Source organism: Panicum hallii, chromosome 9 (genome assembly GCF_002211085.1).
Source record: "Panicum hallii strain FIL2 chromosome 9, PHallii_v3.1, whole genome shotgun sequence".
Taxonomy (NCBI): domain Eukaryota; kingdom Viridiplantae; phylum Streptophyta; class Magnoliopsida; order Poales; family Poaceae; genus Panicum; species Panicum hallii.
In genome coordinates, this window is record NC_038050.1 from 66,425,894 (window position 1) to 66,452,395 (window position 26,502).

General features: G+C 48.1%; 4 protein-coding genes and 2 long non-coding RNA genes across 11 annotated transcripts; 2 read left to right on the top strand and 4 right to left on the bottom strand.

The window, feature by feature from the left end:
- Positions 1 to 610: 610 nt before the first annotated feature.
- LOC112877680 lies at positions 611 to 5,431 on the bottom strand. Its single transcript, XM_025942037.1, has 5 exons — positions 5,006 to 5,431; positions 2,271 to 3,867; positions 2,099 to 2,178; positions 1,853 to 1,991; positions 611 to 1,353 (listed from the first exon to the last, which is right to left on the bottom strand). Exons 2-5 carry the CDS (start codon positions 3,676 to 3,678, stop codon positions 890 to 892), a joined length of 2,091 nt encoding a protein of 696 aa, XP_025797822.1. The 5' UTR covers positions 3,679 to 3,867; positions 5,006 to 5,431; the 3' UTR covers positions 611 to 889.
- Positions 5,432 to 5,861: 430 nt separating this feature from the next.
- Positions 5,862 to 10,462, top strand: LOC112877681 (protein CHAPERONE-LIKE PROTEIN OF POR1, chloroplastic). Its single transcript, XM_025942038.1, has 5 exons — positions 5,862 to 6,013; positions 6,643 to 6,836; positions 6,941 to 7,041; positions 7,447 to 7,891; positions 10,002 to 10,462. The coding sequence occupies exons 2-5, from the start codon at positions 6,685 to 6,687 to the stop codon at positions 10,150 to 10,152; spliced, it is 849 nt and encodes a 282-aa protein (XP_025797823.1). The 5' UTR covers positions 5,862 to 6,013; positions 6,643 to 6,684; the 3' UTR covers positions 10,153 to 10,462.
- Positions 10,463 to 15,924: 5,462 nt separating this feature from the next.
- Positions 15,925 to 21,622, top strand: LOC112877679 (beta-galactosidase 6). The gene is made up of 17 exons (XM_025942036.1): positions 15,925 to 16,496; positions 16,613 to 16,708; positions 16,989 to 17,101; positions 17,203 to 17,362; positions 17,460 to 17,603; positions 17,726 to 17,920; positions 18,093 to 18,180; positions 18,478 to 18,596; positions 18,766 to 18,927; positions 19,019 to 19,236; positions 19,331 to 19,437; positions 19,545 to 19,654; positions 19,775 to 19,882; positions 19,964 to 20,071; positions 20,234 to 20,445; positions 20,814 to 21,150; positions 21,222 to 21,622. Exons 1-17 carry the CDS (start codon positions 16,317 to 16,319, stop codon positions 21,327 to 21,329), a joined length of 2,565 nt encoding a protein of 854 aa, XP_025797821.1. The 5' UTR covers positions 15,925 to 16,316; the 3' UTR covers positions 21,330 to 21,622.
- LOC112877682 lies at positions 18,336 to 21,009 on the bottom strand. Of its 6 annotated transcripts, none has more exons than XR_003225534.1 (6): positions 20,802 to 21,009; positions 19,991 to 20,575; positions 19,542 to 19,607; positions 18,978 to 19,136; positions 18,715 to 18,896; positions 18,336 to 18,634 (listed from the first exon to the last, which is right to left on the bottom strand). It is a non-coding gene; the product is annotated as an uncharacterized LOC112877682 (long non-coding RNA). The 6 variants fall into 6 exon arrangements; XR_003225536.1 differs by having other exon boundaries at positions 18,978 to 19,465; XR_003225535.1 differs by having other exon boundaries at positions 18,978 to 19,468.
- Positions 21,179 to 26,172, bottom strand: LOC112877683. Its single transcript, XR_003225540.1, has 3 exons — positions 25,946 to 26,172; positions 21,757 to 21,949; positions 21,179 to 21,315 (listed from the first exon to the last, which is right to left on the bottom strand). It is a non-coding gene; the product is annotated as an uncharacterized LOC112877683 (long non-coding RNA).
- On the bottom strand, positions 22,350 to 25,947 carry LOC112877677 (protein FAR1-RELATED SEQUENCE 6-like). The gene has a single exon (XM_025942035.1). It carries the CDS (start codon positions 25,832 to 25,834, stop codon positions 22,892 to 22,894), a length of 2,943 nt encoding a protein of 980 aa, XP_025797820.1. The 5' UTR covers positions 25,835 to 25,947; the 3' UTR covers positions 22,350 to 22,891.
- Positions 26,173 to 26,502: the final 330 nt, after the last annotated feature.

Sequence of the window (26,502 nt, forward strand, 5' to 3'; positions counted from 1 at the left end):
CGACAATGACCAGTACATGAGGGCTTAGACTGAGAGAGAAACTGAGACATGACGGCGCGTAAATCTACTGAACATCAGATGAACCGTGAAGCAATCAAAATTTGGCAAGAAATGATGGTCAGACGTCGACTAAACAGCAAGAACGGCATCCACCGTACACCAGTACCACTTTGGTACGACAAATCTTTGACATTTTTTCTTTGAAACGAAACCTTTGACATTATAAGGCCATAGGCTTTCCTTTTCAACGTGATGCCATGGCCCGAGCGTACCTAGCCGTCTCTTCGTCTATACGAGCTCAAGGTCAGCGATAATGTCAGTTTAACAGGTGACGGCGCGGGGTTGACTCTGACAATATCAGAAACCTTTTTGTTTTCATGCCTTCAAGATAGCAGCGCGTAATACGTGTACGATAGCCCAACTATTTTTGACGTTCTTCGTGTATTAAAATATTTATGCTGACAGAGGATTGAAGGTGATCTGTCGGAATACTGAACCCTAATAATATGATAAGCACTAGTAGCTTTATTCTTACACGGGTGACTCAGGTTATATATTAGTATCATGTTTAGCACAGCAGCTAATGGTGAAATGTACGGTGTAACAGCTCTCTCAGAAACAAGCAACTGGATTATAAACACTATCCATTTTCCGTTACATAAAGAAATCTACACAGTATGGTTGGTCGTTTTTACAAATTCTCCACTGGAGGTATTGATTTTAGTTAATCTAATTGCGACAAGAATCCTAATTCAATGTTACAAAATTTCTTAAATCATAGAATAATCCACCACCTTGCAGGGAAGCCTTGATCTTTAGAACAGCTCCAATCCTTCACTTAATCGTTGTTAGCAATCAATATGATCATTACATCTTCAGGTCGCACAGATCAATTGTCAGCTTCAGTTTCCAACTCTGATGGCTCGCTCTGGAGCTTCATTTCGTCAGAGCTCTGATCGTGGCAGTTGCGATTGATATCCACCATTAGGGGCTCACTGTGGCCATTCTCCTCACCTTCACTGGAAGATGACATGGCGATAGCTGGAGGAACCGGAAATGACAGGTTGCTTGAAGGCAGCTTTGCTATTATGGCCCCTCCAGATCTGATCTTGGATTGAACGGCACTGATAAGAGAAGCTGCCTCCTCAAGAGGAACAACACGAGCACCACAAGCAAGAGCTGTTGCATGAACCAGAGAGTTCGGACCTGTTCCTCGCTTGTTCAGTTCAGTGAGAACACCTGCAAATGGTCCTAAAGCACAAACACCTTTTTGTGGTTGCCTGACGGGTTCTGCAGGACGGTATGAAATCGGAACTGCTTCAATAGGTGCAGCCAACAATCTGTATGGCCCATCTGAGGTCCACAAAAATGACTAGGTATCAGAACAGTACCCATAGCAGATAACATTCAATCAATGTGCTGAATTTTCCATCGACCATCTTCTTTATATCGTAATCCTATGTTTTCAAAGAACAAATAAACTGCCAGGATCTAAGAAAAAATATTGTGGTCCACATAGTGACAATGCTCTAAAATGAAGATGTGTACACTGGGAAATGTCAACACACAACTGAAATAATGGGCTATACTATAAAAACTGCCGAACATATTGGTCTACATGGGACTAAAAGTTTCCAGAAACTTTGGTGGGTTAAGGGGACAGAACATAAACAGATATCTTTTGGTCACAAAATATGCTGAAGATAATCATTGATATATATAACGAACCATTTGAGATCAGACCACCATGGAAGCAATCACCGGACAAATCATATATAAGATATACAGAAACACAGAAGGAATTGAGCTATTGACATGGTGCTATCAGGAAGCTTTAGTTTATCAGAGCTACCTGCAGAAGATCCAGGCAAGTTCTGCATCATAGGCATGCACAGCGCAAGAGGTATCGCAGGAATAGCAACCATGGTTTCTTCAGAAGATCCACGGATACCTTCATCCTTTCCATGGATGGCTTGATTAGATCTAGTGTTCTGCAGTTAGAACTGAAAAATAAGAATTCTGATCCAAAATGAAGTACCCAAAACTGCTCGCTGCATTAAAAAAATCACCGAGTCAGGTAAGCATGTAGCAAAGCTACCTGAGATTTTTGTGAAGAGGTCTCCTTTATGTTGTCAAAATGCATAAAAGAACCTTCTGTTGTATGCCTACCTTGCCTCCCTGTTGATGGAATGGAATAGGCAACAGTCATAAAGAAAACGATAGTTGTGTAAAGGTATTGGATTAATTGATCATTACCATAGTATAATTACCATTTGAGGAGAAATCACTTGATAGAGGAACATTGTTGACACGGTTATGTAACCTTGAATCAGTCAAAATGTTGGTTGGTACCAGCAAAAGATTGTTGGCAGACTCTTGAAATGGCCTGGACCCAAGTGATGTTGTTTTCAGTTCAACCTGATTTGAACATTGCAAGGTGCTCATAGTTTTAACGTGCAAGACATCATGTTTGCTTTCACTAATAAAACCACGATGTGCCATTGGACGACTCCTTTTGACTTCAGCAACCTTTTCTGCAGCCTCCTTCAAGGCAGAAACGGCCACATGGTAAATTTCTTCTGTGACTGACCCTTCTTTTGCAAATTTTATGGCCTCCTGACATAAATTGTTATAAAGGACAGTGAGGGAATCTGCATGATTACACTGGGTTCCTTCACCGTGTCCTTCATTTTTTACATCATTAGGATCTGCACTCTTTGCATCGAAATGAGCAACTTCTCCAGAAGTAACGTTTGAGGTAATAGGGATCATTTTAGAATATGATAGCGAATGGTTATGCTCCTTCTCAAATTTGGAAACCATCCATTTTCCAGAGTTCATCTTTTTCACTACAATCATAGCTTTGCAACCAACTCTAGTTATCATTCTTGGGCGCTTTGTTTTCCCTTCATCTGTCGTCACTTTCTTGGTCCGAACTTCACGGAAGCCTTCCTTGGAACACACAATCTGGCGAGAAATGATTGAATTATCACGCCTTGAACGGCAGTATCTGCTAATACGTGCACGGAAACCATTTAGCCTAGCATAGTTTACATAGAATAATTTTGCAGCTTCTTCCGATTCAAATTCCATACCCTCAAATGGCTCCTCAACAGAATCCACGTCAATAGGATGTGGCTTCTCCATTGGATCGCAGTCCTCGTTTACTGGCCTAGAGTCAAGTTTTCTTGGTGGAACTGGTCCGTGATTGTGGTTCTTTACGAATTTTGTAACCATCCATTTGCCAGGTCCAAACTTTTTAATCATTATCATGGCCTTGCAACCAACTCTAGTACCTGCCCGTTCATGCTGTTTTTGGTCAGAATGGAGGCCATCGCAACCATGAGTTTCATGAAATCCCTCTTTTGAACACACAATGCGACGAGATATGATTGAATTATCACGTCTCGAACGAGTATACCTGCTGATCCGGATCCGAAAACCAGCATTTGTTGCGTATGTGCTGTAGAAATCCCTTGCTGCATCTTCAGACTCAAACTCCATTCCTTCGCAAGGTGTTAATTCTGTGTCCTCTTCAAGTCCAATTAATTTTTCTACTTCATGACCATGAGCTACTAAAGTCTCCATAGCTCTAGGCAGTTCTGTCAAAGGATCCTGCCCATTGCCTGGTTTTGACTCACTAGCTATTCTGATCACTGTCTCTTCCATGACCACCATCCACCGTCACAGAACTATGTGTATTCTCTTAAACATCTCTTTCAAGAACTTTCAGAAGAATACAAGTCCAAAATCACCAAACTGGGATCTTAATTATACATCACTACATCAGGACATTCCCTGCGTTCAGAGGTTGTTAAGACACAGGCCTACCCGCAGACTTGTCTCGATGGTACCCGGAGCGGGCCACTGTAAAAAGATCTAAAATTAAATGCTATCGATCTGATATTGGAGCAAGTGCCAAGTAGCATCAAAGCCTTACAGAGTAAAGGGAAACAATTCAGCAGCTATAAACCAACAAATTTGTTCAAACACATTAGTAGCAAGGAAATGGTATTTCAGTTCCTCAGTCAGCATGTCGAAAAGGTATGCATAAAGTCTATTTGGGGACCGAAGAACAAAAAATAAACAATATTTTTATCAGGCGGGGAGCTCAGATGCACCTAGACTCTTTATTAATCCATAAACTAACTAATTCTAGAATTACAGAGAGGTTAGGCTGAGGAGTTAATCTATATCACGACTATAATGTGAGTTTTTGACTACTCTGACAAATTATTGCCGATTTAGCATTCATTTCGGAGAACCAATCTAACACTACTACCATGCATGTAGCTCACACAGATGAAGATCCTATGTCAACACCTTTTTGTGATGTCAGAGCCCCTAGGAGCCAAAACAAAGCAGCGTCTCACATCTTCGTTTTACCACTAAAGGCTAAAATTACAAGGTCATCGTTTTCAATATCTAGTTTTAGGAAAGGGGCTGGAGATGCAAAGTTTCTGTTCAAGGTCTTCAGTTTAAGCATCATGATTCTATTTGAATGGGACAGTGTCTACGTCAAAGGCCATTTATGTTTTTTTGGGCGGCTTTTCTAGGAAAGATACAGATGAAACATCCTTACTATAAACTGAAGTTGCACCCTTTCTGTTACTTTTTCTGAAAGTCACTGCTACCGAATGTGTACTAGTGACTGGTCCATCAAATTGCAGTAGTTGCATGAGTCTGTAAGGGTGAATTTGAAACTTGTTCAACGGGTACGTTACTCTGGAGTCTGGAGCACCATAAAACAGCACAAGATTCTCCCTCCTGTCTCCGCTTCAGAGTTCTTATCAAGAAGCACAGAATCGATCAAACACTCAACTGTTCTATTGGGTTTGCATTTGCTCACGGCAGTCAAAAGATGGACCATACAAAAGAGAATATTTATTGTCATGCATGGGACGAAGATATCACGCTTAAAGCGAGATTGATGAGCCGAAATCAGGAAAAGCAATCAGCATCTGTTCAAAACCAAAAGGAGCAAGCAGAAACGAATTATCCTCACCTTTTTCCGGAGAAGATCGTCGGGTGCCTCGAGAAGCAGGAACCCAAGCGCGTCCCGATCGCCCCCGAGTCCGGCCAGCGCCAAGAACACCGAGAAGGGAACCAGCAACCAGCACGCGAGCAGGTCGGCGCGATCAAATCCAATCCACACGCGACCGCGAAACCCGCACGGCAGCGCCTGAATCGCCGGCGCAGCAACCCGGCGCGGTGAGGTCGCCGCCACCGTCCATTGTCGCCACGGTCAGGAAAGGAAAGGAAAAAGGAAGGGATTAGTGGGGGTTGCTTGGGGTTGGGCGGCGCGGGGGATTGATTAAAGAAAGCGGACGAGACGGGAGTGGGGGAGGAGACGACGAGGGCGGGGGCGGGGCGGATGAGGCCGGATCTCCGGAGCACGAAATGGACGGCGGAGAGCCGCGGGCGGGGGCGGAGGGCGGCGATGCCAAGGAGGCGCGGAGGGAGACGCGGGAGGTACGTGTAGCCGTCTCGGGTCAAGTGGCGCGGCCGCGGCTGGCCAAGTGGATGGACGAGTCGTGCTGAGGCGGGGGCCACGACGCTGACGTGGGCCGCGTGGGGCCCCCCTGCAGGGACAGGGACGGGAAACGGATGGCCTCGTCGTCGTGCAATCCATCCCGGTCACTACACTAGCTACCTGTCACCCGACATTTCCGCAGAATTTTCTTCGAGGATGGGAACTGAATTAGCTGAAAACAAGCGGTGCAATCTGCAAAATTGCAATTCAGTCTTAGGTGGGCCGGTTTAACTGCGTACTGGGCCATCGGATGGGCCTCGCACGGCCTTTTTGTTTCCGGTATGCGCGAGGCCCGCCACGCCCCGCTGCCCTGCCTGCCTCATCCCAGCGAACCACCCGGCACGCCATCCGCTGAGCCGCCCCGAAGGGACTCGCCCATTGCAACGCCGTCGCTGACGCCGACGCCGTCGCTCTCCACCTCCGGCCCCCGGCGTGGAGCGTAGGAGTACCGTCAGCACTCGGGACTGGTGTCGTTCGGTGGTGAGAAACCCTAACTTGCTTCGGCGGATTTTTCCCAGAGTTTCGTTTTGCCCCGCGAGATTATTCGCTGCTGTGTTTGTTTCTCTCATCGATTCGTAGGAGCTATTGGTTGCGCGGTGGAGACCAATCCGGAAACCAATCCATCCACGGTTCTGGCTGGGTTCGATTAACTTCTTCGGCGCGCGTTAGGTCATCTCAGTTGATGCCGTGGGGCTTTGGGTGCGGATTAACTTTAATTTCCAGGAAAAAAAGGGGTTCAAGTGTTCAACTGAACCCCTACGCCCCTGTTAATTTCATGTTACTATGAAGTCACTGCTTGGTCGTCGCATTGATTGAATTGGACTAAGAATCATATTGCGTAATGGATGTACATTTGGGGGCAACCATGTGGCCTAGGGGTACAGCAAAGGTTTGATGTTTGTGGTCATGGGTTTAAGCCACCAATCTCCTTAGAATAGGAAAAAAAATGGAGGTGCATTCAGTCAGCAACCTACTATGCTGTGGACATTTGACGACACATAAATATGTCATACATGTCTTTTTTTTTACAAGTGGTGACAATTATGTTGATATTGCGCATTTTCCTATCTTCTTTATTTGTCCTTGATATATATCGTTTTGCTTCACAGGGAAAACTACTCAGAGTCTAAGCTATTCAGATATTTCTAGGCATGTTGGCTCATGGTCTAGCAATTGATCCCTCAAGGACTTTGCGATGCCCAGCTACTTCAAGGGTGTCAACTGCACCCTTGGGACTTGTCTCTTCGTTGAGTTTCAACAGGGGATGCAAGGAAAAGAACAAAACCTTCATCAATGTGGATAGGTTTGGTTTCTTACATTTCTTGTGACTACTGCCTTTTTTTTCAAAGCTTTCCTCTAGTTCCTGCTGTGATAAATACAAATTTTCAACCAAATGCTTCAATGCAGATACACAAAGTACAGTACTCCTTTCTGTTATGCACAGAGAAATGCCAGAATCATACCACTGGCAACTGCATCGTTTGGGGACATGGCTGATTCTTCAACCCGTGAGTATTTCCTAACCATGTCTATGACAAGAAGATCTTACATAATCAGTTCATACACTGAGATGGTGTAGCATTTGTTTTTTCATATTGAGTTTCAGTAACCCTGAGGTATGGCTTTCCAAGGAACAGTTGGTCAGCTCATATCAAATTACTAATTTGTTTTAGAGAATAAAATTGATCTTACATGTTAAAATAAACCTCGAATGTTATCATTGCCAAGTGCACCACATTCAACATGTTGTGTATGTAGAGAACATGAAATTTCGCTAATCAGTATCACCTATTTGTCCCGACCTTGTTTCATAAATCACATGTACCTCTACTTGCCCTTTCAGCTGTGTTGGCAATGGTTCTTTTGTTAATAGTCCTTGAAAATTCTTTTTTAACTACTTGATTTTATTTCAGCCATCTTTCCTAGAATCCATGTGAAGGATCCATATCAGCGTCTTGGAATCAGCAGGGAAGCATCTGAAGAAGAGATTCGAGCTGCCAGGAACTATCTGATAAGCAAGTATGCAGGCCATAAGCCGAGTGTTGATGCAATTGAGTCTGCCCATGACAGGATTATTATGCAGAGTTTCTTTGATAGGAAAAAACCAAAAATGGACCTCAAGAAAAAATTTAGAGAAGTTAGTCAGTCACGTGCAGTCAAGGCTATTCAAGGCAGATTTCAAACACCACGTAGCAAAGTCATTTGGCAGACAGCAATTACTTTTATCTTACTTGGAGCGCTTACCCTTGCTTTTCCTACTGAAGAAGGTCCAACTCTCCAGGTGGCCATCTCTTGTGCAGCAAATATCTATTTCATTTATCAGAGGGTCAGAAGTGGATGGCGAGCGTTCTTTTATGGGTATGTTCTTCTCGTTATATTGTTTGGTTTTATGCCTTTCGTCTGTTAAGGATGCAGCTGCATCAATCTATCTTTGTTCCTCATAGTACTACAGCATTTGCTTTTGTGCTCCTGCTTTACACACCATTTTGGGCTCCTCCTCATAGTACCATATACACAATTTGGTCTACAAGTACAGTGTAATAATGTATTAGCATTCTTGTTCCAATTGAAAAAAGTTTCTCTTCATCAAAAACCCAAAAATCTAACCTAGTATCCACCCACCACTGGCTTGTCGACATACAGGTATGTGTCTCCTGTTAGTTGTGCTAAGTAAAATCTGTTTCAGCAACACCAAGCTTCATATGCCCGGCAACTTTTCCACCCTAAACTGCCTATCTTCACTCTTCAGCCTGTACAAGTTAGATATGCAGTGGCACATAGTTTCTTTCCACAGATATATGTGATACACGAAAGCAGTTCTTCATTTTCATAGGCAAGCAAATGCAAATCAGATGATGTCTCTCTCTCATCCATGCCTGATGAGTCATGAACTTCTAGCAGATAGCAATGATAAATGACATCATGCATGCATCCTTCAAAATATGCTGGGAGCTGTATTTATATCTGTACTTCTGTAGAGACTGTATTGCAGTGGGCAATGGTAGAGCTTTATTGCTGGAGGTTTGGATTACAAGTTGTTAGAGTGTAATAATTGGCTTGATATTTAATATAGGATTTCTTGGTTAACTTATATATTTTGAGTAAAGGGTAATGTAAACATATACATTTTAGCATTGTAGGTTGTACTGCAGATCAATCTTGATATTTACAAATTACAAGTAAAGATGTTACCTGTGAAATAGAAAGTTATGACACTAATGTATGAAGTGGCAAATATAGTTCATGACAGCAGTTGTGAACCTTAAGTGGTCGTTCTATTGAGTGGTAAGAGGTTGAGTATCCCTAAAAGAAGATATTATATCTGCCCTTGTGGTGTGAGCATACTTCCTCATCTAATCAAATTCTGTTATAGTGCTTTAGTTTTCTTAACCAGAATTTCCGTGAAGACCTGTTTTGATCTGTTACATCATCCTGGGTGAATTGAAAACTGCAACTTTGAGTGATACTAGTAACAGCTTGCATTTTTTGTGGAACTGATAATAACTTGATAATAGAAATTAAGAGGCAGAATAACGGTGTTGGTTGATGAGAGCATGTTCTACGTTTGGCTCGTCTATGCTTCCTTTTAATCAAGTAGATTGCTATTGCTGAAATTAATATATGTGTTGTAAGGAGTAAAGATTTTAGCTACGCAATAGATGTTAAGAGGCTAATGCTTGGAGTGGAAAATATTGATTCTAACAGTAGTAGTCGCAGATCCTAAATGACCATTCTATGGAGTGGAAACAGGTAATTATCCCTATTGCAATATGTAATTTTCCCATGCTAGAAGCAAACCACAAACTCTCTGTCCTTGTGGTGTAAGCATATTTCTCTCACTTTACTCAGATTATATTATGAAAGTTTGCTTAACCAGAATATTTGTGAGGACCTGTTTTTATCATCTCCACGATCCCAAAAAGTCTTTTTGCCCATGTATCATATGATGTTCCTTTGTAGATCATCTCATTAAGAACCGCCTGCCTGGTTTCTACTGGTTGCTCAGGAGTGTTTGTAGGGTCTACTTGCTGATGCCAATAATGCCAGTTCATAGTTCAATTGATAAATCACAATGCTAATGCGTAAGCATACAAAAGTTGTGTGCAAATGCTCACCGATGCAGCCCATGCATTCTGAGACGGCTAGCAGGGTGGGCCAGAGGCTAGTCATTTGTGATTGATCACCGCAACAGCTTGCACATTTTAGCGCTCATTTAATTTGGTTTGGTCATTTTAAGCTTATTATGACAACCTTTTGACCTGATAATAGAGATGTAAGCAGTAGAAATGTAGCAGTGTTGACTGATAATAGCAAGTTCTAAGTGGGCAAGTCTACATTTCCTGTCAATTAAGTATAATGGCTATTATTGAGATTGTCATGTACTGTTCTCAGTTCTTTTGGTATTTATTAGCCTTCATCCATGGATGGGTGAGTGGTTCCTGACCCTGAGTTTTCTGTGGTCTTTCAGGTTTGGATCTTTCTTTGCTTCCTGGTTCCTTGGCACCTTCTTGATGGTATCTGTAATCCCACCAATACTGGCAGGTCCAAGAAACTTGGAAGTGAGCACGGCATGTGTTACATATGCCCTCCTTTTCATATCTTCAACCTTCCTGAAGTAAGAGACCTTGATACTCTCCATGTTAGCCTATAATCCTGCGGCAGTCATCAGCATGGTATCCTACTCCTGATAACTCCACAACCATCTGCTCCTTTCTTTGTTTCTTCCCAGAGTTGCAAATGCTAGTTCTTTGGTGAGTTGATAGTAGTTGTCAGGTTGTAATTTGAGATGTAGAACTGTTTTGCCCTGCCCCTTCCTTAAGCAGTGAGCCTAACACCTCCTGTAGGCATTTTGGTCGATGTGTTAAACACAGTTTGTTTTGGATTAGATCATATGAGATAGTATCCATCCGAATTGAAATGCTGACGTAACCTTCTGTCCCGTCCGTCGTCCTTGGATCAACCTCACACGCCCCCTCGGTGCATTACAACCCATTCTCACTGGATGCTCCTGCTCAACCGTCCTGATTGCGTCTGCAACATGGGTACTGGTGGAATATCCTATAGGTTGCTACGCCTGATCTGATCTCGGTGTCTCTCGAGTTGTTGTGCCGGCTTTGTCGCCTCCTAATGTGCCCATTAGCGCGTCGGTGATTGGCGAATCGTCATCCGTAGCAGCTATCCATTCTCTACTGGGGAATTGGCCAGAGTTGCGAAGCCCGTGACCCAGGGGCCGGGCCCAATAATGTCTGAAGCCATGGTGATCGCTTATGATCAGACCATTGAGTACCGGTGGGGCTTTGTTAGTAGACTATTAATATATCGCCTGATCCGGCCTAGTATAAGATCACCGGTGTACTCGCCAGACCATTACCATTGCATCACTTGCCTGGTGTGTATAATAATGTCGCTGGTGGTGGTACACGGCTGCTATAATGGACTGACTATTGCACATGGTCCACCTAGGGCATACTCAATAGCTTCTGTGGCAGGGCAGGCCTGCCGCATGTGAAGCATGTCCTGGTCTCGCAGGAGATGCCGATGCTGACGCATTGGTCTCTTCACTCTTGCAGTGGTGGCATGTGGCACAGGCGTCAGTCATAGCCATAGGAGAAGGAAAAGATTTTTATTTTAGCAAGCGAGCACTGTGGAATGGATGAGAGTAGGTGCCACACGATGGTGTTCGTTTTTGGTCAGCTACTTTTTCGCAGCTACCCACCAATTGTTTCGTTCCAAGCAAACAAAGGGGTGGTTTCGTTTCGTTGGTCGTTGAATTTGTGGTCCTGTACTCCTGTGCGATCCGTGCTCGAATCTTCAGGGCTTCATCGAATGCGGATCGCGTTTGACGAATGTCACTGTTGCCCATATCATCGTGGAATTCGCCTTTAGGAACAATGGCATGGCAACGGTAGCTAGACGATAGGCACGCGTGCACATTGCTTTCTTTACCTGCCAAGACTGCTCCTCCTGCACGGCTCCAATGCCTGGCTCTGCTCGCGTGACGCCATTTTTTGCACATCCCAAGATGTTATGTGCACTACTCCAAAAACGATCCCGTCTGTGTCGCCGTCGACTATCTGGCCACGCCCTTTCGTTCTCCGGCCACTCCAGCTTTGCTCCTCGCCGGGCGGCGTCGAGCACTAGTGGTGCGGCACTGTAGGAACCAGAATGTTTCTCAGCGACATCCACCGAATGAAAACGAGCACGCCGCGAATCTCGGTGGCCTAGCCGCCTTTCGCCGCCCCCGTTTCAGCGCGGAGGGCCGCTCGTCCAGATGCTAGCGCGATCGGCGCTCCGGCGCACGGCGCCGGTCGTTGTCACGCACTCGCCGTCCCTCCTATCACGCGCGGCCTCCAAGGGACGCCAAGCCTCAGCCGGTGCCGCGCCGTGCTACGGCGCTGGCATGCGTCACGGTCCCCCACCCGTCCCGTCCGTGTCGCCGTGCTCATCCGCTTCCCCCGGGTTCGCCGCAGCGTCACCCGCGCGCGGCCGCGAATGCCAGGTAGTCTCTCGTGCGTGCGGAGCAATCTGCCGAGAAAGGGAGTGTTTGATGTTTCCACATGGTAATTGAGCTCTGTCCGTGCTCGCTACTAGTTGCTAACCCTTCCAAGCAAAAGCCCTCCGATGCCTAATCCAATCCACGCGACTGATCGCGTTCACTGGCGTCACTTGCCCCAGCTTCCACGCCCAAACCTCCGTACCTAGAAGGCTAGAAGCTAATAAGAAAGGTAACCAAAACAAAGACGCATTATGAAACCAAAAACAAAAGGCATCAAGAGAAGGAGGTGACGTGCAGCAACGATCCAAAACGTCCAGGTTATCGGTCGCCGGCCGGTCGCGGCCACTTCGCCCCGGCGTTGTCTTCCTCCGCACCACCGCGCGCGGGAAAAAAAAAAGGCTCTGTTCCGACGGGCGGCATCCCCCGGTCGGCGTCGCCGGCGCGCGCACGCCGCAAGGGACAAGACGACGAGTTGAGAGCTGAGAGGCGCCTTTCGTTGCCGAGCGCGCGCCCGCACGGCGGTGGGCACGTACACACGTACACGGCCGGCGATGCTGCCATCACGAGGACGCCAACGCACAGGACGCTGGGGTTCGCTCCGGGCATAAAAACCGAACCCGAAGCCCAAACCCGAGAAAATCCGAACCCAAAACCGAAAAACCCGAATCCCGAAGCCCGAACAACATTTTCGGATGGCATATGCGAAAACCCGAATTAATTTCGGGTATTTCGGGTTTCAACCCGCGGTACCCGAAATACCCGAAATAACCGAACAGGCCTGCCACCCGAACATGCACTTTAAAGTATTAGTGCTGGAATGTATTGCTACTTTAAATTAAAGTATTACTGCTGCTTGGCAATGTATTGGTATTGCTACTATAAACAGTATAAACTATAAAGTATTGTTGCTCGAATGTATTGCTACTATAAAGTATTGCTGCTGAAATGTAATGCTTCTAAATTATGTGTCATATTTCAACTATAATGTTGTTTTTGCTACTATAAAGTTGTTGCTTGAACGCATGGGTGCTGGAGTGTTGTTTATGCTGTTGCTTTTTATTGATTTTCTGCTATATAAATCGACTTTGTGCTGATTTCGGGTAGTATGGGTATTTCCGAACCCGAACCCGAAATGTTGGGTACCTAAAATTTCGGGTATTAAAATACTAAGTACAATTTCAGGTAGCAGTTCTCAAAACTCAAATTTATTATAACCCGAATTAACCGATCCGAAATTTCGGGTAATCCCGAACGCCTAGAGCTAGCTGGGGTGTTGCCTTTGCCTCGCCTCAGATACGCGTGTCAGGACGCGAGGCGGATGCGGACGGCGAGGCACGGGGACGCCGCACCGGGATGGGAGACAACGGCGACGCCGCACCTGCAGCTGACCCGATCTGCAGCGGCGGCAGGCCGGCAGCTCGTGCGAGCTCTGAACATTCCGACGCAGCCGTCGCGTTCTTTGTCCGTTTCGGCAGAAAGAAATAGACTGCAGGAGGGAGCGTACGTGCCCGGGGAGATTCGAGGCGGCCAGAATATCTAGCCGTCCTCCAGCCTCGGCGTCAGAATAGCTGGCACTCTGGTTCGACCCCTGTCGAAGGAACTATGATCCGGTTCCTGTAAAAGAAACTCTGATGCGATTGCTTCAGAATGCGGTGGGCCCGTCAGGACTGCTACCGTGGGACGAACGGTAGTCAGTCACGAGTCGCAGTGGAGTGGATAATTCGGGTTGCACAGGTGGATAGGGTTCGCCATGTGGTGTTTCAGACGTATGGGACTGTCCATGGAGCACCGACCGCCATTAACGTGGTTGAGAGGTGAGGTGCAGCCCAACCACCATGGCTCGCAGCTGCTCGGGACGAGGGCGGCGGTGGCGTCGTTTGACTCTGGTCTCGAACTCTCGGTGGGTTAGGCTGGGATTCGGCGTTGCCATTCTCAGTTCTCGGACAAGCAGACAAGTCTTGTGGACACCGTCCCCGTCCGTGCTAATTTCAGGAGCCAAGTCAATGTGATGGACCTGGATAAGATGGAGAGACACTGATCGGTAGACAATAGGATGTGTGTGTGTTTTGACTAGTGAGGTCGAGCTGCTTGCTACCTGTCTGCTTTTCTTCTGTTGGTCGGTTAGGCACGACAGAAACAAAATCCATTCTGCGGATTTTCGGTCTGTAAATCCATAAACTTTTTTTAAATTCTTTTTTTGGGAAGAGCATTTTGTTTAAATTTGCAAGCACCTGTATGTGCATTTCCCAGAAGTTCATGTCAAGTACGTGTCTTTCTCGAGGGTTTCTGCAGCCTCGAAAATTCAAGCACTTTGCTGGGAGTAGCAGTTGCCTCACATGATCCCCATGAATAGAGACAAAAGTGCCAGCGGAAAAAGAATCAAATAACTACAAAGCTGGCCCAAGAAAACCTCTGCCTAGCCAAAGCCTCGTAGAGTTCTTTGATACGCGATATGGATGCGTCTTTGGACCGGAAAATCTTTTATTCGAGCTATACTGTTTTCCTGCGTAAAAGAAAAGCCTCTGCTACGACACAAAAGAAGCACTCCGAAAGTGCAGCGGCCCGGACGGCCAAATCCACATCCACATCATATCGTAGGGCAAGCACGAAGTCATGCTCTCGTGCGGACCTTCGCTACAATTCTTCGATCGGAGAAGAGTCTCAAGAGACTTCGTTGATTACACCGTTTCGTGCGTGGAAGAGAAGTCTCCGCTACAAAAGCAGCAGCGCAAAAGTGCAGCGGCCTGAATGGACAAATCCCCATGGCTCATTGTATTATACTGCAGGGCAGGTAGGTAACTGCTTGAGCACGGAGGATGAAAGCACGAAGCCGTAGGCCTTCGCCTACAATCTTTTTCCCCGTGCCGTCTCGCTCCCCCCTGCCTGCCCTCTGGACGTGCCACAACACCACAGGCCACTTTCACTCTCTCCCCTGACCTGACGAGACGAGACGCAGCACACGAGTGCGCGCGCGCGCGGCGGCAACCGGGGCCCGGCCCTGCTTTCGTACGCCGCGGCAGCCATTCCATTCCATTCCCCACCGCCCTGACCTGACCTACCACCGCCTTTCTCGCTCCGGTCCCCCGGCCAAGTTCAGACCACGGAAGAGAGACGCGGTGGACACGGAACAAGACAAGATGACGAGGCTCGAGCTCGTGCCACCGCTCGCAGCACTAGCAGGATGCGCCGTATGATATGCGTCACCACTAGAGCTAGGCGCGACGGGAAGCGACAACGCCGCCCGGCCCTTGGAGCCCCGGCCGCCCCAACTAGCGCTAGCACGGTATAGATAGCCCCGCGCCGGCAGGGCAAGGGTGAACAAGCAACAACGCCGGTCGGTCACGGCTCGCGACCCCTGTCGGTCGCTGGCCGAGCCCGAGCAATAGCCTTCGCGCTTTTCTTTTTGTTTTTCTTTTCTTTATTCCCGTGCGCGGCCAGCGCCGACGCCCCGACGACACATGCGGGGGAAGGGGAGCAGCCGGCGTCACTGCGGTGGTAAGCAACAAGGATGTGGCAGCGTTACTAGACCCCGCCCACGCCGTGTGTACCACCCAACCATCGCGCCCCGCCACCATTAACCTGGCGGTACTGGCCCTCCTCCATTCCCATGCATTTCCAGCCGAGCGATCTCTTCCTCACCGCCTCATCTTGCTTTGTTTCGTCGGCAGGAGCAGCCGCGTTAGTAGCAGCAACCAGACCCTTTCACCGCTTGCCCAGACACCGGGGCGGGCACTGGCAGGAACCGCCGGCCCAGGAGAAGGAAAGCAGGGCACCCTAACCAACCACCCCCATCGCCGCGCACCGTCCCCCATTTTAACCGCGCCGCAGCGGGCACCGCCGCCGTCTCCACCACCACGTCCACCGGAACGCGCCGCGCGGGAAAGAACAAGGCCGGAAAGCGATCGGATCGGCCACGGCGAGGGCGCGGGGGCACCACGCGCGACCTGACGCGCCCGCGCTCCGTCCCGTGGCAACCGGGTCGCCCGTCGTCCAGGCCGCGACGAGGGGGGGTTCCTTTTCCTCTCCCTCGCGTGCCGCCCCCACCACCTAGCGACTCCTCCACCCCTGCCCAGTGCCCAGTGGGCAGTGGCCACCTCCTCCCCCGCGCTCACTCCACCCCCAGCCTCCAGCTGCTGCTACTAATACTGAATACCCGGGCGGTGCGGGCTCTGCCTTTAGCTGGTACACCGAACGCGCCGCGTCCCGGAGGAGGAGGAGGAGGCGGCGCTCTTTCTCTTCTCTCTTCCTTCTTTCCTCCTCCCGCGGCGGGCGGCGGCGGCGGCGGCAATGGCGGCCACCGCGCTGCTCCTCCCAGCGGCGGCGGCGGCGGCGGCGGCGGTGCTGCTCTGCCTCGCGGGCGGCTCGCGGGCGACCAACGTGACGTACGACCACCGCGCGCTGGTCATCGACGGCGTGCGCCGCGTGCTCGTCTCGGGATCCATCCACTACCCGCGGAGCACCCCAGACGTGCGCATTTCACGCTCTCTCTCTCTGTTCTTGGTAGGCGAGACCGCGAGAGCGGCGCGCGTTCGTTGATGCTAACACCGGCATGTCGCCGGCGGCGGCTCTGGTGCTTGTTGCAGATGTGGCCGGGGCTGATCCAGAAGGCCAAGGACGGCGGCCTGGACGTCATCGAGACCTACGTCTTCTGGGACATCCACGAGCCCGTCCGGGGACAGGCACGTAGAAGAAACACTACCACACTGCATCATACACTACTATTAGTATATTTATTATCTTCTTTTTTTCTTACCTTTCCTAATCATCTCCTGCTCCTGGCCACCATCATGAGTCAAAGGGTGCCGATCCGGTGTTTGCTTCCTCTGCACCCTATGCTTTATTCTCATCTTTTCTCTGCTCCTGCGGTTCCTTTGCTTCTCGTGCCGTGCTTGTTACCATTACTTTTCCAAGAAGAATTGTTACACCACTGAGTCAGTCTGACGGTGACCGATATGGCAGTACGACTTCGAGGGCCGCAAGGACCTGGCCGCGTTCGTCAAGGCCGTCGCCGACGCCGGCCTCTACGTGCACCTCCGCATCGGACCCTACGTCTGCGCCGAGTGGAACTACGGGTCAGCACTCAGCAGCTCGCTCGCTCGCCCACTCTGAACTCTCTGAAGAAGAAGAAGATGACATGAACTGAACCGTGCTCGCTGTTTGTGCTCGTGATCAGGGGCTTCCCGCTGTGGCTGCACTTCATCCCCGGCGTCAAGTTCCGCACCGACAACGAGCCCTTCAAGGCGGAGATGCAGCGCTTCACCGCCAAGGTGGTGGACACCATGAAGGGGGCGGGCCTCTACGCGTCCCAGGGCGGGCCCATCATCCTGTCCCAGGTATTGCCGCCGTGCCCGTGCCCCCGCCGCCGTGCGCGTCGCGGCGGACACCATGTGCTCGTGCTCGTGCTGACGACGACGCTTGTGGCGTGGGCAGATCGAGAACGAGTACGGCAACATCGACTCGGCGTACGGCGCGGCCGGGAAGGCGTACATGCGATGGGCGGCCGGGATGGCCGTCTCGCTCGACACCGGCGTGCCCTGGGTCATGTGCCAGCAGGCCGACGCGCCGGACCCCCTCGTACGTGACCCTGATCACCACCCATTCGATGCCTCCGCCTTGTACAATTTCCAACGGAACGGAGCGGAATGAATGGCCTGCCTGACCACCGCCGGGGGGGGGGGGGGGAATGTGAATTGCAGATCAACACCTGCAACGGCTTCTACTGCGACGGGTTCACGCCCAACTCCGCGGCCAAGCCCAAGATGTGGACCGAGAACTGGAGCGGCTGGTTCCTCTCCTTCGGCGGCGCCGTCCCCTACCGCCCCGTCGAGGACCTCGCCTTCGCCGTCGCGCGATTCTACCAGCGCGGCGGCACCTTCCAGAACTACTACATGGTAGCAGCTCCTCTCTTCTCTTCGCTTTTTTTCCCCCACTGCACTGCACCGTGGCGCCGTGCCAGCCTGCTCCACGAGACCACGACCAAATGCAGGAGCAGTTAGGGGCGCGCATTGACGCTGCCAGGCGCCCCTGCTGGAGCATTTCTAACTTCGGATCTTGTCCCCGCAGTACCACGGCGGGACCAACCTGGATCGCAGCTCAGGGGGACCCTTCATCGCCACGAGCTACGACTACGATGCACCCATCGACGAGTACGGTAAGAAGCTTTGGGTTTGCCTCGGCGCGCCTATTTTTGTTTTGGCCTTGTGAACTCTTTTTTCTTTTTACATGTATGTAATCCCACCAATATATTTTATATTGCATCACCTGTACCTGTATATGGCTTTCAAAAAAAAAATGCTTGTTGGAATCTTTGTGTAAGATAAGAATGCCTTTAACTGCTACCAACTATGTTCACATTAGCATGGACAAGGGTCATGGAGACAGATATATTATTTCCAGAAAAAAATATTCGCTCATTATTTATCTGCCCACTTTTCAATATGTGATTCAGGACTAATCAGGCAGCCGAAGTGGGGCCACTTGAGGGATGTGCACAGGGCCATAAAGCTCTGCGAGCCAGCGCTCATAGCAACTGATCCATCATACATTTCTCTGGGTCAAAACGCTGAGGTAAGCCCTACATCCTCCTTTTTTTCGAGGAAAAGCGTCTTTTAGATGAGAAAAGGAGAAGACAAACGTTCAGTATTTGCAGACATGAAGCAAATCTTGCTCTGACGAAAAGATTTACCTTCGCTGTCTGGTCGGGTATATAACTATGTCGCCATTCTTCTATCTTCAGGCAACTGTATACAAGGCTGGTTCAGTTTGCGCCGCATTCCTTGCTAATATAGATGGTCAATCCGATAAAACTGTCACATTCAATGGCAAGATGTATAAGCTCCCTGCGTGGTCCGTCAGCATCCTTCCTGACTGCAAGAATGTGGTGCTGAACACGGCTCAGGTATATACAGCTACACATAACTTGCACTTGCTTCTGGAAAGAAAATCTACCGTTAATCTGATTCAGAGATACGTGTGGCTATAATTTCCAGATCAATTCTCAAGTGACGAGTTCAGAAATGAGGCTCATGGAGTCGAGCACTGTAGCATCAGATGGCTCGTTCACCACGCCAGAACTTGCAGTATCTGGCTGGAGCTATGCCATAGAACCTGTTGGTATCACAAAGGATAATGCATTGACAAAAGCTGGACTGATGGAGCAGATAAACACCACAGCAGATGCGAGTGACTTCCTATGGTACTCAACAAGGTACATTTGCATGCCATCTTGTAATTATGCATGGGGTAATGTGCACTGACAAAACGAATACTAACAATTTGTGACATTGATGTAATCTGTGCAGCATTACTGTCAAAGGTGATGAACCTTATCTAAATGGCAGCCAATCCAGTCTACTTGTAAGCTCACTTGGGCATGTTCTTCAGGTCTACGTCAATGGTAAAATTGCAGGTACTGCCAGAGATGGTAGCACAAATTCCTACTATTTCCAAGATTATTGGTCTTTCATACATAAATCATATTTGAGTTCTGAAATATAAGTGCCAAAATCTTACCAGGAAGCGCTCAAGGTAGTGCTAGCAGCTCACTCATCTCCTGGCAGAAACCAATTACACTTGTACCTGGGAAGAACAAAATAGATCTTCTGAGTGCAACAGTTGGGTTGTCGGTAATAAACCTTCACCTTGGAAAAGATGCAAGATAAAATATTCTATTCCATTTTGCAATATTTGGTTTGGCATAACAGTTTTATGACATCCATTTCTTTTTTACTTCTCTGTTCGTACAGAATTATGGTGCATTCTTTGACCTGGTAGGTGCTGGAATTACTGGGCCTGTAAAGCTGAGTGGACCAAATGGTGCACTCGATCTGTCTTCTGCACAATGGACATACCAGGTAGCCTAAACTCTACTTTGAACTCAATTAGAGCAAAGTGTAGTACGATTCACATTTATTAATAATAACTTGAAACTTCAGATTGGACTCAGAGGAGAAGATTTGCACCTGTATAATCCTTCAGAGGCCTCACCTGAATGGGTCTCATCCAATGCTTATCCAATCAATCAACCACTGATTTGGTACAAGGTCAGTATGATCATCTGACCATGAAACCAATTCACGTACGGCATTTGAATGGACCCAGAACGGGCTCAAAGACAAGATATATACATTCTATTTGTTCGGCTAATCCATTTCCTTGAGTTGTTGCCTTCGGTCGATGCACTAACTGCAATTCTCCAAACGCAGACAAAATTCACAGCCCCTGCAGGTGATGATCCTGTTGCCATTGACTTCACAGGATTGGGAAAAGGCGAAGCCTGGGTGAACGGACAGAGCATCGGTCGATACTGGCCAACAAATCTGGCTCCACAGAGTGGCTGTGTTAACTCGTGCAACTATAGAGGATCCTACACTTCGAGCAAATGCCTCAAGAAGTGTGGGCAGCCATCACAGACTTTGTAAGACTTCCACAGTCCCCCAGAATATGCTATGTAATATTTTTCAATAATCCTTTTTGTTCCCAACATGCAGAGCCAGCTCCAGTATTTCATCTATGTTGATTTTATATGTTCTCCTCTGAAGATCCTTCTACGAAAAAGTAACATATAGGTCTTAATAGCAATTCACTTTTCTGAAGATTTAAACACAACTAGATCTTTCAGTACTGAAACTATGACACATAGAGGCATGGTTTCAAAGTTGCAGTACTAATGCATACTGTGATGCTGAGCACTCTGACCGTAATTCTGATGATGCACAACAATATATAGTAACTGCAAGAACTGAATGAGTATGGACTTATTGGATTTCTTACCTTGTTAAATAGGTACCATGTTCCCCGTTCGTTTCTCCAACCAGGCAGCAATGATATAGTCCTTTTCGAGCAGTTCGGTGGTGACCCAAGCAAGATATCCTTTGTGACAAGGCAGACAGGAAGTGTGTGCGCACAAGTGTCAGAAGCGCATCCAGCCCAAATTGATAATTGGATTTCTTCTCAACAGAAGATGCAGAGATCTGGACCTGCACTTCGCCTGGAATGCCCGAAAGAAGGTCAGGTCATCAGCAGCATCAAGTTTGCAAGCTTTGGGACACCAAGTGGCACATGTGGGAGCTACAGCCATGGCCAATGCAGCAGCACTCAGGCTCTCTCAGTTGTTCAGGAGGTAACTACAAGCTGCTCCATTATCATCTCTCAATATGTCAGCTGATTCTTATGTTTTGCTGATATTGTTAGGCCTGTATCGGGGTGAGCAGCTGCAGCATTCCAGTGTCATCAAATTACTTTGGAGATCCATGCACAGGAGTTACAAAAAGCCTTGTGGTCGAAGCTGCATGTTCATGACATGTCTGATAACTATTTGTTCGTAGGAAGCAAAATCAATTGGAGAAGGTGAAACCTTCTCTGTGTAGGCAAGCAAGCAAAAAGGAATAAATGTTCCCATGCTGGTCAAAAGGAATAAATATTCCCTAAATTGCTACATCCAAGCTATTAGATAGTACGCTTAGAAAGGGTTATTCTTGTTAAGATGATAAATTCATCCATTACAACGAAGGTGATCCTTTTGTAATCCTTCTTGAAAAAGGAACTTTGTATTTCAATCAAATTTAATTACAGTTTGCAAAAAAAAAGGTTGACTTCTCAGTTTTGTCATACCAAAAGTACATGCCTGGAATCCTGAAGACCAAGCAGTTATTAGAGTCTGCAGGTAGTTGGTTATGTGCTGCAGAAATGAAAATGGAAGGCATTATCAGATCTCAATGACATATACCTTGTTATAACTCCTAGGTTCCCACGATGTTTGTGGCATAATGTTTCATGTCACCGTACTTTGCTTCAGCCTCTTAAGCGGCTTACCTCTAGGACAGATCTCATGATTGTTTGGAATGGAAAAACTGTTTTCACAAATTGATGAAGCACATTTAGAGGGGCATGCAACATGCTGATCATCCATTTTCATAATGCTGCAAAAGTCAATGATAGAAGAACATAAATTGACAATAAGTTCAGATTTGCAATGGGATTTTCAAAAATTCCAAAAGGAACCAACAATGGGTCAATTCATAATACATCAACTTGTATACAGTCTCCAGTCTGCACTGATCTAGAGCAAACCATCAAGAATCAAGGGCAATAGTTTGAACAAAACATGACAATAGAGTTAATATTACCCAGAAATGGATCAAGAGTGGTATGTGGGCAAGTATTGCCTCACAACTCGTTAAAAAGAAGCAATCAGCTACAAGCAACAATAGGACATGTATACCGATGATCTTGAGCCTTCCTTTATCAGTAACAGAGAGCACTAGTATCCCATCTGAACAATAACAGTAAGCAAGCTACCTCTTTTGGTACTCATAGATGTAGCAAAAAAAATGATTTCTCACTATTATATCAGGAAAAAATACATTACCAAGAAAAAGAAAGAGATGCCAGTTAATTTATATAGCATGCCAACATATTATTAATATTTTTTTATTTCCCATGTACAAGTCAGGCTCAATAGATGGCTGATGCACATGATATCATGCACCTAAACCACAAAGAACAAGAGGCAAGATAGGCATGCAGCCAGAGTATATCATCAATCAACAGTTGAACCCAGAAATGTCAGCACAATCTTGCAACTAAAGGCGTCTCACTTACAAATTGCTAACTAGATGATAAGATGGGTTATTCATTTTTTATCATATGCACAAGATAATATGCATCCAGCCTGCTACAACTGCCAAAAAAGGGAACATGGTACAATAGAGTTACCAGCAGTCAAGGTCGATCTGCAATACTAGAACCTAGCTGTTTAGTTGTCTGCCTGCTCTAAGAACATACATGATTACATGTAGATGCAAATCAAGGAAGGATGCATCCTTTCCCAACACAAAGTTTTACAGAGCTAGATAATGAAACTAACCCACATGCATACCACCTCCCATAAAATAAGTGTTGGTTTCCATATTTGGTCTCTTATTTGCATCCATCACCTGATCCCTCAAATCAAGAAGTTGCTTTGGATGGTAAACTGGTGGATGCGGATGCATTTGCATAAAATCTGTTGCGGCCATCGGCAAAGAGCCGCTCTCCAGGTTTACATTCACTAAATCAAAAGTGTGCATCCCATTCTGAGAAGTCGATACCATATTCATATCCACTCTGGTATCACCCTGTATCAGGTGAGGGGATGCCATGTTCATATCAACCCTTCTGTCCCCGTGCATCAGATGCGGAGAAGCCAGGTTCATATCAACTCTTCTGTCACTGTGTATAAAGTGGGGTGATGCCAGGTTCATATCAACTCTTCTGTCCCCCTGTATCAGGTGTGGTGACGCCATGTTCATGTCCACTCTTCTTTCCCTCTGCATCAAGTGAGGAGATGCCATGTTCATGTCCACTCTTCCCTCTCCATGAATAAGGTGGGTGGATGCCATTTTCATCTCAATTCTTCTGTCCCTATGAATCAGGGCCGTGGCATTTGATGCCATAGTATCACCATGAACTAGGGCTGGTGCATTTGATGCCATATTCGCATCAACCCTTCTGTCCCCCTGAATCAGGGATGAGGTGTGTGATGCCATGTTCACATCGACTCTAGTATCTGTGGACACCGGACCAGTCACAGTCATATTTACATCAACCCGTTGGTCACCTTGCTGGGTGTGGTCAGGCCTAGTTAGTCTGTCCTTTGCTTCCTTCATGACTGACAAAACAAACTCCTTCAGCTCAGGTTCTCTTGCTCCAATGTCAATTACATCTTCAAAATACTCATGGCCACGAAAATAGAGGTCATCATAAATACCCAGATTTCTATCTGATTCGGTACAATTTGTGTTTGCAGATGAAGTAAGTATTCTGAAATCCTTCCTCCAGCGGTTCAGGATGTATTTTGATGGCAGCATCAGAACATTCTCTTGCTTCAGAACAGCCAAAGCATGGCTGCAAAGAATGCCCCGTGAGGGAAAGGAGCGACAAATGCACCAAACATCCTTGTCAGAATTGTTGTAGACAACTGTGTAGTCAACCTTCTTTCCCTGTATTAACTCACTGACCATGTAAGTAATCGAGCTCCCACTTCTGTCTACCTCTTTACAAATAACATGCATCAATTGCTTAATCTCATCTTGGAACGCCTGAAACATGGTTACTGTATAGATCTCCACAAGTTGCTCCTCAAAGGGCAATCCTGAGAGCAAAGTGAGTCTAGAATAGTACGAGCGTAAATCATCATATGCCTCTCTTTCCAACTTCCCTTTCAGGGTAGTCTCATATTGCTCAAGGAAAACTGGAAGGGTAGTTTTAGTCACAACACCATCAAAGTATGGATCAGGTTTTTCAACTTTCCTGATAGCAGAAGTGCCAGCCCAGAATGAATGATTTACATACCCAGGTGCCCACTGTTTCCGACAGTTGTACAAAGCAGAAAACCACTCGTTGTCCTTGAGATTGTACTGGTCAACCATTGCTCCCCACTCTTTCTCGAAGTCGGTAAGAGTGACACTATCATAAACAACCTCCTTGAACCTTGAGGAAATTGCCTCTTTCTCGTGTGTGCGTCCCACATTTTCAAGTAGCTTCTTCAAGATATGCCAAAAGCAGAATCTGTGCCTTGCATTTGGAAACACCTCAGCCACGGCCTCTGCAATGACATCTGAGTAGCTGGTCGTGATCGCTTCTGGTGGCTTACCATTCATACAGCTCAACCACCTCTTCAACAACCAAAGATAGTTCTCCTTGCTGTCACTGGACAGGAGACCACATCCAAGAAGCACAAGATGGCCATGGTTGTTCACCCCAAGGAGTGTGGCCAATGGGACACTGGCGCGCGAGTGCTGTAAATACATCACGTCAAGCGTAATGACGTCACCAAAGTAGCGGTATTGCGCCTGGGCCCTAGAGTCAGTCCAAAAGAAATTCTTCACACGACTTTCTCGATCAAGATCCCAACTGTGGATAAAGTTTGGTTTCTTGTGTTGCATTGTTTCAACGAACTTCTTGAGTGCAGTGAGGTCATCCTCCCCAAAACGCTGCACAAAACTCTCGGTCCTGCTAAACCTGTGGTGGCTGCCAACAGCAGCACCACCGCTAGCACCCCTCTTGGGGCGTGTCGGGAACTTCCTTGTCTCAGCAATCTCGCTCAGCGACTTCTCCACCATCTCATCCATCTCATCGGTGATCTTGGCCTTCTTTTTGGCAGACTCGGGCATCTCCCTGTACGCCTTTAAGAACCTCACCATATCTGGAGTACAAGGATGGTTATGCTCCAATTCAACGGACTCCACCTTCCACCTATCATCCACTCGCTTGTCACGGATGATCAGCATCGCCTTGCATCCTGTCTTCTCGGCAGCGCCACGCCGAGATTTCTTCTCCTGGGCGGCCACCCCCCGCTTGCTGCGGAGCGGGTAGCGGGCGCCTGGGACATCAGAGGAGGCTGCGCCGGCCCGGGATTTGCCACCGTAAGTGCAGGTGAAGGTGGAGCGGTAGCGGAGCCCCTCATAGTTGTGGCAGGTGCGGCGCACGGCATGGAAGCCCGTGCGGTAGGCGTAGGCCTTGTAGAGCGCGAAGGCCTCGTCCACGGAGTCGAACAACGTGCCCACCCGCGGCACGAGGGCCTCCTCCAGAGTGCGCGGGACGAAGTCGTCGGCCCCGCCGCCGCGGCCGTCTTCCTCGTCGTCGGAGGGGATGACCACCTCCTCATCCTCCACAACCACCTCCTCATCGTCGTCCTCCTCCGCGGGGTCGCCGTTGAGGTCGTCTGCAATCTCCTCCTTGACCCGCCGCGCCTCCTCCTCGTCCTCGGACTCGAGGCTAGGGTTTTGCGAGCGGGTGGCCCGCCTCTTCGAACCCTCCCCCATGCTCTACCCACCGACTATTTACACACACAAACACCCGCTCCCTCGCGCGCGCGCGCCACACCACTGCACCCCCGAAAAGTATTAACACTAGAGGTACAGTAGGGCGGATACCTCGCGGCGCGGAATGGCGAGGGTCCGGCGCGGGCGACGGTACGAGGGAGCGGGGAGCTGGCGCGGGGCACGGGAGGGGCAGCGTGGCGGCGCGGGGCACGCCGATCTGGGCGGGGGCTGCCGGCGTGGGGACGTCGCCGGGGAAGAAAAGGGAAATTTGGGGGGACTCGGGCCTGGGTTGCTTTTGCTTTGGGGGGCGGAGAGGAGAGGAGAGGATGTGTGCGTGGTGTAGGAGGAAGACGGGGAGTTCGTTGCCGGGTGAGCTTAGGATTTGCTCCGGTGGGAGTGCTGCGGATGTGGCGGATGGGTGACGCCGCGGATCGGCGAGTGGATGAGTCTGACACGTCGGGCCCTTTGGCCTTTTGCTGGCCGAGCTGTGATGCTGTGTTCACCCAGGATTTTCTTGCAGCTCACGTGTTTTTAGGCGCGTCCTTAATTAGATGCTAAACTTTAACATCTATTAGTACTTATGTCCTTTTAAATCTTGATTAAAGTCTAACCCATCCATTACTACTCCTATTTCGAAAAGTCAATGCTAAAGTTTAGCACTTTTAAAC

Bases quoted from the DNA above. Each gene is read 5' to 3' on its own strand.
- LOC112877680 (XM_025942037.1), bottom strand. From the start codon at position 3,678: ATGGTGGTCATGGAAGAGACAGTGATCAGAATAGCTAGTGAGTCAAAA. The intron at 2,179-2,270 runs GTAATTATACTA...TTCCATCAACAG, and splicing joins AAGTGATTTCTCCTCAAATG to GGAGGCAAGGTAGGCATACA. The intron at 1,992-2,098 runs GTAGCTTTGCTA...TTCTAACTGCAG, and splicing joins CCTCTTCACAAAAATCTCAG to AACACTAGATCTAATCAAGC.
- LOC112877681 (XM_025942038.1), top strand. From the start codon at position 6,685: ATGTTGGCTCATGGTCTAGCAATTGATCCCTCAAGGACTTTGCGATGC. The intron at 6,837-6,940 runs GTTTGGTTTCTT...GCTTCAATGCAG, and splicing joins ACCTTCATCAATGTGGATAG to ATACACAAAGTACAGTACTC. The intron at 7,892-10,001 runs GTATGTTCTTCT...GTGGTCTTTCAG, and splicing joins TGGCGAGCGTTCTTTTATGG to GTTTGGATCTTTCTTTGCTT.
- LOC112877679 (XM_025942036.1), top strand. From the start codon at position 16,317: ATGGCGGCCACCGCGCTGCTCCTCCCAGCGGCGGCGGCGGCGGCGGCG. The intron at 18,928-19,018 runs GTATATACAGCT...TATAATTTCCAG, and splicing joins TGGTGCTGAACACGGCTCAG to ATCAATTCTCAAGTGACGAG. The intron at 19,883-19,963 runs GTAGCCTAAACT...TTGAAACTTCAG, and splicing joins CTGCACAATGGACATACCAG to ATTGGACTCAGAGGAGAAGA.
- LOC112877677 (XM_025942035.1), bottom strand. From the start codon at position 25,834: ATGGGGGAGGGTTCGAAGAGGCGGGCCACCCGCTCGCAAAACCCTAGC.